Source organism: Notothenia coriiceps, unplaced genomic scaffold (genome assembly GCF_000735185.1).
Source record: "Notothenia coriiceps isolate Sejong01 unplaced genomic scaffold, NC01 NC01_scaffold00018999, whole genome shotgun sequence".
In the NCBI taxonomy this organism is placed as follows: Eukaryota; Metazoa; Chordata; class Actinopteri; order Perciformes; family Nototheniidae; genus Notothenia; species Notothenia coriiceps.
This window is the reverse complement of record NW_011351700.1, coordinates 1,596,999-1,612,219: the sequence shown is the minus strand read 5'-3', so window position 1 is coordinate 1,612,219 and position 15,221 is coordinate 1,596,999. Positions and strand designations below refer to the sequence as shown.

The following is a 15,221-nucleotide window of genomic DNA, read 5'->3' as shown; positions in this document are numbered from 1 at the left end:
AACAAAAGCCTTATTTCCTTTTCAGTGAGGTTTTAATGAATAACCAACCTGTAGCAGCTCTTTCAAAACATCACATCGGAAAACAAAGCGGCCAACAGTGCCCACTGATAGTGAACATGAAGCAGCTCACTAAGTGGAGTCTTTTAAGACATTCACCATTCATTTTGAGTTATTAAACCTTAAGTCAGACACTTAACACGTTTTGACTGACTTTCACATCCTTCTGAATTACAAAAGACGTTTTACTGACAGATAATAGTAAGTTGATTATTAACACTGGAGTTTCCAAACCAAGTGTAAACAAACACAAACTTGCATTCTCATACAACTCATCTGTAGAGCCTGAAGTGGTTACAGGAAAATACAGTCATGCAGTTTTCATAGCCCAATAGTAAAAGAAAATCACATGTTAGGATTGGAGGACCATCTTAAATGAAGAATATTGTAAGTTAAAGAAAATTCTAAATATCCTATAAAATATTGAATGAAATAGAATAAGAAGAAGAAAAAGCCCAATAATTGACCCAAATCATTGGCGATAAAATGTCAATGTATAGAATATTCCCTACATGATCTAATAGTAATACATTTTCTGAAACAAATAAAAAAAAACATAAAAATAAATGAGAGTATAATCAGCAGGATTTATGCAGGAAAAGTTTTTATTTGGTGATTCTTGGAACCAAGTGAATGACAGGACAATACATAGTGGAACATAAATAGTCTAATATCATTAATAAATAAATAAATAAATAGTAAAAATTCTTTAAATACACTTTTAAAAAAAGTACTTTAACACACCATATTGATGTAAATAAGTTACATTACTTCATAATAATAATAATAATAATATATATGTACTGTAAACAGTCATAAAGTAGACTGAAGTGTTTTCTAGATTATTTGAATCATTGGACTGTGACTGCAGTTTATATTATTTGTGTTTAGAGTGGTTTTGGTTAGCTTTTTGGAAACTCCTGATCTGTTAGAGCTCATTTTTCTCATTTAGTCTGTTCACCAGAGTTCATGTAAGAAAGGACTCTGTTGATTGTGATGCTGCGGAGCTGGAAGCCCTTCAGCACTTTGCAGAGGTTCAGCTTTTTATCGAAGCTGCTTGAATTCTCTGAGGCATCCTTAAAGAGACACAGAAGAATTAGGAAATAATTAATAACAATTAGACAATGACAATTCTTCCAACAATGTTTAGAGTGTTCAATCTCTGATTTCTTGACAATTAGAAACATATAAATAAGCACACTTTTCTTGAGTTGTGCAAAGATACCTTGACCAATTAAATCATGGTATCAAGAGATCCCTTACCTCCTCTGAGACCAGGTCTGATGGCAGATGCTTTGGGAAGAAGTTCTGTAGAGAGCAAATTATTCATGATCAATGTTATTTTAACAACCGTTGTCCTTCATGAAAAATGCATGTGGTTTTAGATCTAAACTTCAGCGTATTAATTCAACTAAACAATCATGCGTAACCAGAAAATGTCCTATTCACAGTTCATACATTTTTTTTATACTAACATTTCTAATTGTGATTGGGCCTAACAGACAAGAATATAGTGTTTTTATGGAGAGAGTAGTAGCAAATGATTTACCTGCATGAGCTCTCTGAGACCAGACAGAGTTGGGTCGATTAATTTGTCAGGGTCCGACTGAGCAGCTAGAAATGTGAAGTAGTGATGCAGATCCTTCCCTATGTTTTCCAGACATAAGTCCTGGATGGAGAAACAGTTCATAAGTTCACATTCTGTACACACACTTATTATTCCCTTGTACAATTGAATGCGGTCCATTGGAACAGCCCTGTTTTCAAATCTATCTTTATAAAGCTCACAATTTTACATTTTTGTTGTTGCTGGCAGAAAGCTTTCAGTAAAATGTAGTTTATAATGTAATCATTGTTTTGAATGTGTTTTCTTGTTATTTTTTTCGTTTTAAATACAGATGACTATAAACACTTCTCAATATATATTATAGACATGATAAAGAATAATGTAAACAATTGAATCAAACCTCATTAGATTGGACAGCTGTTACTCATAAAGTGAAGTGAAGAAAGTAACTCAGCAATGTGTCAAAGGATGTTTCTTCTTGCTTTGGTTGTTAAATTATACATTTGTAAATCAGATGAAATTATAATAGGCTAACTAATAGGCTCTTTCAAAATATTATGTTGTTTTGTCTTCTAAGTTAAAAAATGAAACAGTTAAAAAATAGGTGTTCTTATTATATTTGTCACAAAGACATAGCAAAACCCACCTGATCAAATTCCGTCTTATTGATTCCTGAGCATTTTGATCCCTGCAGGAGAAACACAGTTTAGTTTGAAGTTAAACAGAGGCACAACAGAACTCCCAACAGTTATATTTAAACATACTAATAATTTACCTTTGGTGCGCATACTGATGGCGTGTCTGTCTCGTTGTTCAGCTTCACCATCTCCTGACTGCAGTTGATCCCACTGAACAGCTCATCCTAGCAAACAGAAATATCATGTTTAAATGAAAGACACTTTAAAGATCACAGTGTATTTTAGTTAGTGTTTCAAACATACCTTAGTGAGTGCATCAGTGATGCTTTGTAGAAGAATCTGAGCGGAGAAAACCAAGGAGTCTGTCACCGTTCCTTTAACCATCAGAGGCACAGACTGGCTGACCTGAGGACAGGTGAGCACGAGCAGCAGCAGTGCAGGAGTGAAGTCTGACCAAAGAAAAGGACAGAATATATAGTTCCTTTGTAAAGCACAAGTTAAACAACTTGCAAAAAGAAAATTCTGTTCAGCCAGGTTGCATTATACTCACAGAGCTGGAAGAGAGGCATCTTGGATATGATTCCGATTATGTGCTGTAACTGACTGAACTCAGATATCCTTAAGTGTTTTATACCCACTGATGCAGGGATTTCCCTCAACATCTATATGCAATTTACACCTAGCTGTAAATTGAAAGTGTAAAGTTAAGGTTGTGTAATTTTCCCCTACATTACCGAATGGCTTTGTGAAACTGGAATTAACAGACACACACTCTGATGAGTAACCGAGGTTCACACTAGTGGCTGTTCATTTGTTGACATTTCAGTTCAGACTCAGGACTGAACACATTATGTCATATGTTATGACTAATCCTGCACATTCATCCAATGTCCAGTGTATCAATAATACCAAACAATCACAATTAATTGTAATGGTAGATGGATAAAAAAATACTTGACATAAACTACTAGTTCAATCTGATATGAGTAAAAAAAACGCCTGTTTATTAGATGGCAATGATTTGCAGAAATATTGAATTAATTGCATCTTGAAAACAATTTTGTGTTTGTTTTAATGAACTCAAACTAGTTAAAATGTCATGTTTTCAGATGTTGGCTTCTAGAAAATATATATAATAGATTATTTATGTTAAAGGTTTATCAGAAATACAAAAAAATACACAAAACTCAAGTGTGTTGAAATGCTAAAAATAATTTGCATTGTAAAAAGTGTTGTTGTTTTCTGCTGACTCAATTACTTTTTAATTTTACTATTACTACTACTACTACTACTACTACTACTACTACTACTACTAACTACTAATACTACTAATAATAATAATAATAATAATAATAATAATAGTAATAATATCAGTTAATTTGGATTACCTCATAATGCATGTTTTATTTGTGTCTGTCCGAGTTGTTCCTCTTTTTTGCTTGTGGTAATCTTCCACTAAACTCGGTTACATAAGTGTGAATGTGTGAATGAGCGGAAAACTCCGCTGCAGCCGTCCGTGATACTCTGAGACTGAATATATCAAAGAGAGCGGACTCATTTTCCCAAGCATACCTCAATGAAACAATTGATGTTTTTGTAATGATTTACAGATCATCTCATAAACCCCTGAACATTTGACAAGACCATGAAATGCAAATGAACTCTCATGAAAACCAGCCAAATATAAAAAAAAGTTCACACACTGGAAACATTTATTACTGGAGTTCAGTTTTTTTACAATCATTTTTGAAGTACATTAATCGATGAAGCATATCATAGAAAAAGAAAATGTGACTTTGTGGTAAATAACATTCCTGAAAAGCTGAGAGTGAAAACACTTAAAAACAGCCAGACAACAAGGCATGTTTTTCATCCTTTTTAATAAAGCATCTTTTAACATTTACATACAGTATGTCTATAAACCCTTTGAACAGATAAAATAGATATATGTTTTGGTTGTGATTCATTTGTTTTACATGTTTATAATTATCCTTTATTATCCCTTTTTTCAAACCATATATTGTCATTTTGTCTATTATACCGAGTACATAAAGGCATTAACTTATTTGTTTTTAATCTCTGTGTGTACTTTCACCTGCATTATCCTGTGTTACCGTATTGCTGTTGCTGCTATGACCCCTGAAATTCCCTACAGATATCAATATAGGTTTATCTTGTCTTTTTATTTGACTAGCATAAATGGTTTCAGGCTGGATTCGATCCTGGGTCCCCCAATACATGGACCGCCAGCTCTACCAAGTGACAACAAACAAAAGACAAATTCAGCAAGGTGTGGCCCCTAAAAGTTGATACGTTTCCAGTCATGGGAGAAACAGGGACGTGCAGGCGATCTCTCCCACCCAGCATTAACATACACGAGTGTACTGTGCAAAATCATGAAGAGGTCAATCGGGCTTAGGGGATGCAATTACATTGAAAGGGTTCAACTTATTCTATAAAATATGGCATGATTAATCGTGCTGAGTGGTGGTGAAAAGCCTGCACAATGCAACTGTGTCCATACTGAAACCAGCCATCACACAGCCTCTTTTGAGATGCCCTGTCCTTCAACAACATCTTGTGCTGCAATACATTATGCGGTGTCTGTGTGTTAATATTACAGTACAGGTATAGTTAATTCTCCAGAAACAGCACAGATGGAGTTTTTATTAGTAACACTGGGGACAGTCTATGGAGCAGGAGGTAAGATGGCGTGCAGACGGACACGTGTAGACGAGGTGTTCATTTAGAGATAGCTTTCTCTGCTTGGTGCCGCTGATGGCTGTGAGCGTGCCTGTCGCAACAAAGACAAAATGTACATTAAAGTGAGCACAGGCGAACATTACCTGTGCAACTACAGCTTATTTTTTCTACTCATCTCCTACAACATTTAGGCTAGACATTGAGATTTTGACAGAGAGAAAAAGGTGATTCACCTGGTGAGATCCTCTATGTCCACCAGCATGGCGTCCTGCTCCACATGCAGCTCATCCCTCATTAGCAACAACTGCACCAGCTCTTCATTTAGACCTGTGTAAGATTAAACATGAATCAACTCCAATCAAGGGTTAAAGGGTTGTTGAAGATTCCACTATGGTGGTCGAGGAAAGATTTTGGAAGGAAGGGGGAGAATCAAGTATTAAGTGTTTTGGCCTCCGTTATATATTTCGGAGTTACTTAGCTGGATTCAAACCAACATCCTTTCTGAAATAGTATACTACTTTGACCACCTACTAGGGCACACAATAGCATGAATCTTCAATGTAATCATCAGCATTGTTATTTATAAACCTTTTTTTCAGGTTAATTAATATAACCCATGACGATGAAGAAAGTCTGAGGCCCTTATGTTTACAATTCCAAACCAGTACTGTTTTTCATTATTCACCTTATTAAAATATGACATAGTAAAGGAAAATGCTTTTTACATGCCAACAGTGGTACGCCACTTAAATGAGATGCTACTGATGTGTGTGTGTGTGTGTGTGTGTGTGTGTGTGTGTGTGTGTGTGTGTGTGTGTGTGTGTGTGTGTGTCTTTCTGTCTATCTGTCTACTCACTTTGAATCTGTGAGTGTAAGTCATTCGTGATGACCTGCAGCTGTCCCAGACTCATGTCCCTCATGTCCCCTCGCCTCAGGTTCCTCTTCATCAAGCCCTCGTTGATGTGGGGCAGATGGGGAAGCTGTTTAGGTAAACACACAAAAAAGGGAAATGACTATGCCAAAATGTGCAAAATGTAAAGTAAAACAGTAATAATGGATATTAAATTATAAAGTATATGTTTGCAAATGTCAATATAGCGGCCCCTTTGGTACACAGTTTTCGGGTTTTTCTCTTAGTCACAGACAACTATTAAATTATTACCCCTGACTGCCATTCTATTTCTGCAATTCTAGTGACTTTTGTCATTTTTATTATGCTGTGTTTACTGTAACGAGTCCTAAGTCACTTTATATATAGATCAATCTTTGTCCCCTGTCACCAGTAACGATAATATATATACACACACACACACACACACACACACACACACACACACACACACACACACACACACACACACACACACACACACACACACACACACACACACACACACACACACACACACACACACACACACACACACACACACACACACACAATGACATCCCCTGATCTGTGGTTGTATTTATTTTCTCACTGACTAACCAGGTCAGCCACAGGTGAGCGTCTGTGCAGTTGGATTTGCCTCTCCACCTCCACCTGCATTCGGGCCATGGGTCGAGCCAGAGCCAGCGCCACCCGGGCCTCCTCCTGCAGCCTTCTCTGCACCCGCCAGAACCCGCCGCAGTCATCCAGCGGGTCAGAGTCCTCCTCCGCCGTGTCCCGGTCCGATAACGATGAGCTCTGCTTGCTCTGTGGAAGAAATGATGTAAATAATGTCACAATGTTGGAGGTGATTGTTTTCACACATTGTTGTTCCACAGAGTTGCACACAAGACACTTTCCAAGCTGTTCATACCAAAGGTGATAAGGGTGTGTCCAGACTTGTCTCTGTCCTGCTGTCCTCAGCATCGCTGTCTTTGTCACTGCTGCTGTCGTTTACGAAACACACCTGCAGGTTCACCCCACTCTGCAGTCTGAGTGGAAAACATAAAGAGTGAAGAACATGAGAGGGGAAATGGTTAATGTTTAATCATGGTGAAAAGGAAACTACTGACTTATTTTGCAGATTGTGTTTTAGACATTATAAACATACATAATGTAAAAAAACACATCATGTAGGAGTTATGTGTGTATAATGTAGGTTTCAACAAGATTACATTTCAGAAACATTTTCAAAACATCATGCAGTTATGAAGAGAGAAGTCTAAAGGCCTTGATGTATTTCTACATTTTAAGCTTAAAAATAATAACAACGTATGCAATGCAATGAAATTATCCATGTCATTTAAAAAAAAAAAGCTAAATTATAATCAACTTTTCCACTGTAGCTCGTGTGTCAGATTACATAAGGACTCAGCTCGATTCATTGGAAAAGCACTAATGGGTTTTTGTTTCTATTAATGAAATGACTTACTCTCCTTAACACGCAATTGTTTTGCTTTTTTAAAAGCCCCTTTTTTAAGATGCTAAAATCATGTCCTCACACTTTTGGTGTGACAGTGTGTCTCATTGTGTGGGCTGGGCCTCATAATTCCAATTAAGGGAAATCCTTAGCTACAGCATGTAATTACATGTTATGATACAGTGGTCTGCTTCCAACTCTCTGATCACAGTTTGGGGAAGACCCTGTCCTGTTTTAACATAGATAAGGTAAATAAAGACATGGTTTTGGAAGTTTGACGTTGAAAATCTTGACAGCGCCAATTGCCATCTTGTAGAAAATCTTCCAAGAACACTTTGAAGCATTTCACTGGCCATAGTTATGGAATTATATTCTGTATACATATATAAATAAATATATGGTTTTGGTGTCCATATACTTTTGGCCATGCAGTGAATGGATGTCGGTGATGTCCCAGTCTGTGACCTAATCGAGTAGGAACAAAAGCAACTGTGAGCTTGAATGAAACAACTAAAGCCACAAAAACAACAACAGGCTCTCAACCTCAGCCTTTCCAAGAGCTGAAGAGAGCATTCACTCAGTTGCAGATCATTATAATATGACTGAAACAACCTATCAACCCAAAGTAACCTCCCCTTAAACTGGGATAGAACAATGCCTTATACAACATCACAAACCGGACAGGATGGTGTTGGAATTTCCACACCAAGCTAAACTCAAGAGGGTGCGCGTCACTTCCACTGGAGGTCACATGACTCCAGTGCAACCAATAACAGCCATCGATTTATATTGGGCATCAGTTCTTCTTTCAGGAGCATGTGAGCTGCAGACAGAACAGCACTTCCTTAAACAGCATTCAGTAACAGAGCGGGGCGGCCCCATTGTTTGATGTAAACGCCCACTCGTGAGAAAGCCAAAGTGCCAGAGACTTACTGGAGGTCAAAGCTGTCATCAAAATAAAGTAGAATTGTGTTGTACTCGCTTTGGTTAACCAGGTTATATCTGATGTAATGCAACCCTTTTCACTCTGTGTGTGTGCATGTTTCCAAAACCTGTGACATAATAATTTGCATAGGGAAATTATTTCCTTTGATTTCATCCGTCATACCTGTTGAGGAAAATATTTTCCTAGGGCTCTGCCTTTTACCCAGTTTATCCCTCTACTCCTAGTCAGCGTTCAGGCATGCGAAATCGGTTGGCACTTTCTATCTTCCATTGACAATAGTTTTGTCTAGAACTATATAAATACTTGGTGAGAGATCTTCTGGATTGGTTAGGCATGGAGCTTTGTCACTTTGTGGCTGCAGCAAATGTCTTTATCAATTCTACGGCCGTAACTTCCAATAATCTTCAGTGTATGCCATATAGCCGAGCTCTCTGTTGAGTCGTTGCTCCAGAACTTTCCTTCACAATACCAAACTAAAATCAAATTCAGTGCCTATTGTTAAACATTTAGCAATAAATTTGAAGATGCAAAATACTAAATATTCTTTGTGTTGCACTTTTGTAAAATGCAGTGCACAATGCTGTTTAGGTGCTAGAAAAGTAATAGGGCAGCATCAATGTAAACTGCTGGACTAATGCACACACATTTGCACAATTATTATGTACAACAAAGATAGGAAAATATTAGATCAACAATAATAATAGTAAAGCTATACTATATAATCTAAATATAGATATTCATATTTAATTATGTTGACAATTTATGCTTTTTGGAGCAGTTGGTTACACTATAGACAAAGGAAGTGTTTGGCATCTACACTTACTCCCACCGTGAGAAATTATTTAAAATCTGTTGACACACGCGAAGCTTGGGCAGAGTTTCGTTGTGGGCAACTTGTTATGCAACAAGAGTGAACCACGGTGCCACCTCCGCTGCACCTCCTCAATTCATTTTCAAGTTTCTTTTTCTGTTGCTGTAAATTGTTTAGTGTAATGTCGATTCCCTTGGTCTGACTGTGGCTTTATGGGCATCTTTCATATTCCATCTGCATTTCTGTCTTTTATGTGAATAAGTTCCCCTAATCCTATGTTTGTGGCTTAGTCCAACATAAGCTCAGACGCACAAGATAAATCGACTTATTTACTCAACCAATTATGACATTGTTGCACTGTCCACTACATGACTCTATTTTTCCAAATGGACTTCCATAAAGGCACCACTCTCATTTACTTTATTTTTCTGATCTGTGTGTTTTTGGATGCAAGTCCTTAGTTAATATATAAAGTGATCTGCCGAATAGCACCCTCTCCTGGTAGTTAAATAACTGCTTGTATTTGTCATGTCACTTACTTAAATACACAATATTACATGCCTGTCAAAAAGTATTCATATTGTTATAGATAAATTAGTCTGAGAATTTCCTCAACCCATAATGAGCATTACTACCAAATGATGAGTAACTGTAGTCATTTGACTGCGATGTTTGCCCTTAATACTTTGTGTGTGCTGTACATTAATGGAAAATACAATTAGACTGATATTGGTATGCCAATATGAGGGGCAGCTATGTTATAACATGCTTCAAATAGATTAATAATGTTTTTTGGTGGATCAACAACTAATTCAATCGAGCACGTGTTTCATTGTTCCCCTGACATCCGTCCCAGAATACATTCAGAGGAAAACATCTAATGATCTCAAGTGTCAGCTCTCAGACGCTAACACAAAATATTGGTGCTGGCCTTCAAAGGCTCCATTGATCAAACCGTACTAGAAATAACACACACACGCACGCACGCACGCACGCACGCACGCAAGCCGCACGCACGCACGCGCACACACACACACACACACACACACACACACACACACACACACAGACACACACACACACAATCCAAACCCACCGGGAGGAGAGGCCATTCTTGCTGCAGCTGGTGTATATGACGGGCTCGTCGTCATAGAAACTGCCAAGGGCAAGTTTCTGCCTGATGGACTCTCTGTCATTCCTCTGGGCCTGCCAGAAAAAAGAGAAAAATACTTGAATACAAAGAATATTAATAATAATGCTGCTGCTGCTTTAGTTCCATCTCTGCTTGATTGACCGAGTGGGACACACTCGCAGGAAGGAATTATTCAAATGAGTGTGTAGATGCTATTTCAGTTACAGATATGAATACACTTCCTGGTTGAGAGAAGGCGATGAAATGAAAAGAAAACTGAGGAGGGACGATTATGGATTATGTGGGGAAAGGTTAATGCAAAATATGTAGCAGTAATGCAATCCAATGTTATGCTTTTCCCACATTTCACGGGATAATCCAGCTGTTAGCTCACATAATGATACAGACATTGCAATTATATAAATAGCTTACACACTATCATAGCTTAGCTAACACATTTAACAAAATAATCAACCATATGCTAAGATATCAGGTAGGCATCACTCCTTACATTACACTCCTCCTCTCTCGTTTCCTATTGTATCTTTAAATAATCTGTGACTCCTAAAAATGTGAGGTTTTGAAAACGTTTATTTAACATTTTACAGCCCATCATACACAGAAAACTAAATATCCTGTTTCTCCGATGAGTCCCTATGATCAATACTTAACTGCATTTGCAATTAAAAAGGCACATAAGATAGATGTGTGTGGTCTGATTGTCTCCCACAGTTCAGAGACATGCAGCTCAGGTAAAACAGGAACTCAAACTATGAATATGTAAGTAAGTATATGTATGTAGACTGACAACCTATCCATGACACTGCTGCCAACAAAATACATCCTGGGATAGGCAGCACCATACCCGAGAACTTAAAAAGATTATAAAAAACATATCCATACTATAAATATTTGTCAATGAACTATTAAATGCCATGAAACTACTGAGACCCAATTACAGGAACCGACACATCTCTGGTAATCACCTACAACCACATTTTCAATAATGATTTTCCTTTGCTTGTCCATTAACAGTCCATTATCAAAACAGTAGCCAATGTTGTGTTGATGGTTAAAAATGCTATGTCATTCAGCTATTGGTTTGTCGATTTCAAGAAGCTTATCTCACAGACATTTTCGCTTTTTTGTTTCTTTTATACCAATAACGATGTATGGAAGATGTTTTCCAGCATCTAGTTCGACTGTCCTGATTCAATTGTGCCATTTTCCGCCTCTTATGCTCCCCCTGAATCATTCATCACTTTTGACTTGATCTCATCTCCAAATATAGCTGCCCTTAGATCTCATTTATTTTTGTCAACTGCAAACACGTTTAGGTCATGCGAGCTGCATGGGTTTAAACCTGAAAGCCAGAATACAAATGACGGCTTCGTGGGTATAGTTATTATATGATAGTGCCAGAAGACTGCCTCCTTGTGTTTGTTTGTGCCTCTGACGCACCACCATTGAATAACATCTCTAAAATGATATATCTTCTAAATGTCAATGTTTTTTATAAATAACCTCAAAACCTACACAACCAACACACACACCCCCTATCTTTTTTGTGACGCATCATTTGATGAGGCTGTGATGTAAGAGCACAAATAATAGATGATGGCCTTCACTCTCCCAACCAACACTCTGCTTCCTGCTGATCCACTCCAGACAGCCGGTTCGAATGTCCTCCTTAACACCACACACACACACACACACACACACACACACACACACACACACACACACACCTATTTTACCCTTCCCAAAGACAGTATGGTGTAGCCAAAGCTGCTCATGGTCACTGTAAATTATGTACAGTAATTTCATTTGTGGAAAAACAAAGCATGTTAAATGATTAGACACACACCTATGTTATGTGAGAGATTGAATTATTCCAAATGTTGTCTGAGGAGATGAAAACAGGTGAAAAACACATCTGAACACACCCACGCCACCTCACAAGCACACATCCATTATGGCTGAATTCTCTACAGCAGCTTCACCATGATGGATAGCTATCATGTTTACCTGTAAATAGTATGCTACACATGCTACAGTACACCCTCAGAATCACTCAACACAAATCCACACACCTGGTAAACGCGTTTCTCCTGGTGCACCATCCTTCAGCGCACCGTACTGAAATAGCCGACCTGTCCTTCTCTACACTGCAGTGAAGCTAGACTCAGGAGACCCTCTCATTTACTGCAGCTCCGTGCAGGAGAACGAGGGAGGGAGGGAGGGAGGGAGGGGGGAGGCAGCAGAGAGAGGAGAGGGGAGATGTGGGAGCAGGAGACGAAAGGGTGGGAAGAGACGAAAGCGGAAGAGGAGAGAGATGGAAGAGGGAGGGGGGCGGAGCTGCTCAGTATTTGTCTCCTGATCTGTTATCTGCTACTCCATCTTCCTCACTTGCTTGCTTTTTCCTCATAATTCTACTTATGATCAAGAAAAGGAACAGATTGCAGCGGCTACAAATCTGTGCCCCGATTAGAGGAGACAGACCATTTAGATTTAAGGATAAATGGTTGGTTGCAAGGTTGTATTTTGGGCTTAAAATAGCCTAATAAATGAGACAACAACACTGGACTACAAAGCCATTAAAATGGCTTATCAATAATAGCTACTCTAATAAATGTCAGCCCTTTTGAGAAGCACTGACGCTCGTTGACCAAAAGCAGAACAGGGGATTTCTAATTGCACGTTATCTGTTTGTTTTGTCTCCTAATCATGTCTCCTCCAGCCCTATTCCACATCACTGAGTCAACTGTGATGGGCTGTAAGAGAGACAAGGGAGCACCAGGGTGTACATAGGCACACGTGCGAAGAGAAGCACATGTACACACAAACACAGTTATTTCTCTCAGTGTTGTGTAACAATGCAGAGCTCAACATCTAAGGACATCGTTTATCAGGTTCAGAGGCTGTCACCTTTTCTATTTCACTCATATTTATCAGGATTTACATTATTATAATCATACAATGTATCTACATGTGTATATGCATGAGATAAACATCTTAATTTTAAAATGTGTGTTTTTGTAATGCACATTTTATTTTATATTATCAGCTTTTAAGTTTGTATGTGTTTTTTATTATACAGCTGCAGTGGAATTTGTCAGAACAAATTAACCTAGAAGGAATAATTGAGTGCATGTGTGGCTCAGACAGAAAGAGAGAAAAACAATCACTCACAGAGATGCTGGGCAGTCTGGTTCGCCCTCCACTGTAACAATCCTCCGTCTGTGGTGCAAAGATATCCTGGAGCTCCTCGGCCCAACTGCGGCTGTTTACCATGCTGCCTCTTAGTGTGTCACAGTTGCCATCTTCTCCACATTCCTCCCACCAAAGGCCTGTTGTGGCCTTTCTCCTGACTACCTCTTCCTCCTCTTCCTCATCCATGTCCACATCATTGTCCCCCATAAAGACTCGCTGTATGGAGAGGGTGGAGCAAATGTCAGGGTTGGGGGAGGGACTAAGTGCCCTGGCTGGGAATATGGCCACAGATGGAGTGAAGATATTCAGAGAAGGGTTACAGATCTCTGACTGAAATCAAACGCTTAAAGGCTGGATGTTTCAATGTCTTTGATCTCCATGGTACATCTATGTCTCCTGTGATCTTACAGAAAAAAACAAATCGATCAATGTAATGGCCTTAAAAATGTAATTATAGCATTATTATTTGCCATATAATACTTTCATCTACTTTGTCTAGTCTGATCAAACTACTTTCATCTTTAGTATGTACTCTTTATGAACAGAAGTCACACAAATTACATAACATTGACATACATGTTAAATGTAAAGCACACATACATAAGATGATGTTCCTTCCTAAATTCAAATCATAAATAAAATACTCACCTTCATTGTGTGCGACCAATTCTTAAGATACTTGAAATAACAATTCAAAAGCAGCAATCACAACATTCAGACAAGTGCAGCGTTGCATCAATAACGATTGCTTTTCCCATGCTGAACAGAGAATATATGAATTTGAGTGTTCCTTGCTCCTTTTCCAAATAGTTTAGTCCTTAGCTCAGATTATTCCAACCAGATATCCCTCAAGAATTGTGCTAAACTATCAGGGAGAAATACAGATGTGCATCCTTGCTTAGAAAGAGTAGCGTTACATGCCTCTGCTGTCACGTGTGGCTTATTTTCAGTGATGTGTGTAAATGTGTGTGTGTCCAACATCACGAGGTGCCCAGAGGAGAGAGCATTGTGTGGAAATATATAGGAACAGACAGAATGGGGTGTGTGCCCAAGCTGTATGAATGTACATAGGTATGAGGGGATTTTCAAAGAAAAACTAAATGTAGAGACTAACATCTGAAGTAGAAAAATGCTTAGTTTTTAATAAAGATTTCTGCAGCACTATGCCACATTTATCAGGCTTAACCAATATTCCTTTAATGAAGCTTTCCAAGCAGTTCCTACCATGATGCTCCTTGTGTACCCAACTATAAAGTGATCCATTCTCCTAGTCTAAATGTTAAAGCTAAATAGATAAGATAGTTGTAAGATCTGCAGAAGACACTGCAAAACAGTTTGTGAAGACTAGCTTCTAAGGGCAACAGATTGCTTTTGTTTCAAACTGCTACCGTTTGCCCAGAACCTATACCATGTATTTGTCTTAAGGCAGACTGGGCATAACACCAGTTGTGACAATTGCCGTTTTAGGTGCAAGTTACTTGGTAAGGTATGATTAGCAACCTGTAGGTTTTTTTTACCCCTAGTCTGCACAGACTTTAAAGGCAATTAGCACCTTGCCAAGAACATGGTACGAAACCAAAAAAAGCCACTCAGGTTAACGGTTTCCTGTAACCCATGCAAAACATGAGTCAAATGTCTTTATAAGAAAAATACACACCCAGGACATGCCAGTTGGTTTTAGCACCCCAGTACAAAAGGACATATTACAGATGAATCATGAATGACAAGGTTAACATTTAAACTGGTTTATTCAATGGTCAGTATTGCAGGACACTTAGTTATTGCTTGGTGTTTGCCAAGGCACAC

At 38.4% G+C, this 15,221-nt stretch overlaps 2 protein-coding genes across 3 annotated transcripts; both read right to left on the bottom strand.

The window, feature by feature from the left end:
* Nucleotides 1–961: 961 nt before the first annotated feature.
* LOC104951464 (interleukin-12 subunit alpha-like) lies at nucleotides 962–2,831 on the bottom strand. The gene is made up of 7 exons (XM_010778122.1): nucleotides 2,813–2,831; nucleotides 2,566–2,711; nucleotides 2,400–2,486; nucleotides 2,271–2,312; nucleotides 1,607–1,726; nucleotides 1,321–1,365; nucleotides 962–1,133 (listed from the first exon to the last, which is right to left on the bottom strand). The coding sequence occupies exons 1-7, from the start codon at nucleotides 2,829–2,831 to the stop codon at nucleotides 1,002–1,004; spliced, it is 591 nt and encodes a 196-aa protein (XP_010776424.1). The 3' UTR covers nucleotides 962–1,001.
* Nucleotides 2,832–3,946: 1,115 nt separating this feature from the next.
* LOC104951462 (schwannomin-interacting protein 1-like) lies at nucleotides 3,947–13,628 on the bottom strand. 2 transcript variants are annotated; one of them, XM_010778120.1, is made up of 7 exons: nucleotides 13,395–13,628; nucleotides 10,167–10,276; nucleotides 6,768–6,885; nucleotides 6,455–6,661; nucleotides 5,822–5,945; nucleotides 5,199–5,292; nucleotides 3,947–5,056 (listed from the first exon to the last, which is right to left on the bottom strand). In XM_010778120.1, the coding sequence occupies exons 1-7, from the start codon at nucleotides 13,620–13,622 to the stop codon at nucleotides 5,005–5,007; spliced, it is 933 nt and encodes a 310-aa protein (XP_010776422.1). In that variant the 5' UTR covers nucleotides 13,623–13,628; the 3' UTR covers nucleotides 3,947–5,004. The 2 variants fall into 2 exon arrangements, with proteins under 2 accessions (XP_010776422.1, XP_010776423.1); XM_010778121.1 differs by lacking the exon at nucleotides 13,395–13,628 and adding an exon at nucleotides 12,296–12,446.
* Nucleotides 13,629–15,221: the final 1,593 nt, after the last annotated feature.

Coding starts and splice junctions, on each gene's coding strand:
- LOC104951462 (XM_010778120.1), bottom strand. CDS start 13,622: ATGGGGGACAATGATGTGGACATGGATGAGGAAGAGGAGGAAGAGGTA. Junction 6,886..10,166: donor AAGAATGGCCTCTCCTCCCG/GTGGGTTTGGAT, acceptor TTTTCCACTCAG/ACTGCAGAGTGGGGTGAACC. Junction 5,057..5,198: donor GACATAGAGGATCTCACCAG/GTGAATCACCTT, acceptor TTGTTGCGACAG/GCACGCTCACAGCCATCAGC.
- LOC104951464 (XM_010778122.1), bottom strand. Junction 2,487..2,565: donor TCACTGATGCACTCACTAAG/GTATGTTTGAAA, acceptor TCTGTTTGCTAG/GATGAGCTGTTCAGTGGGAT. Junction 1,727..2,270: donor ATAAGACGGAATTTGATCAG/GTGGGTTTTGCT, acceptor TTCTCCATCCAG/GACTTATGTCTGGAAAACAT.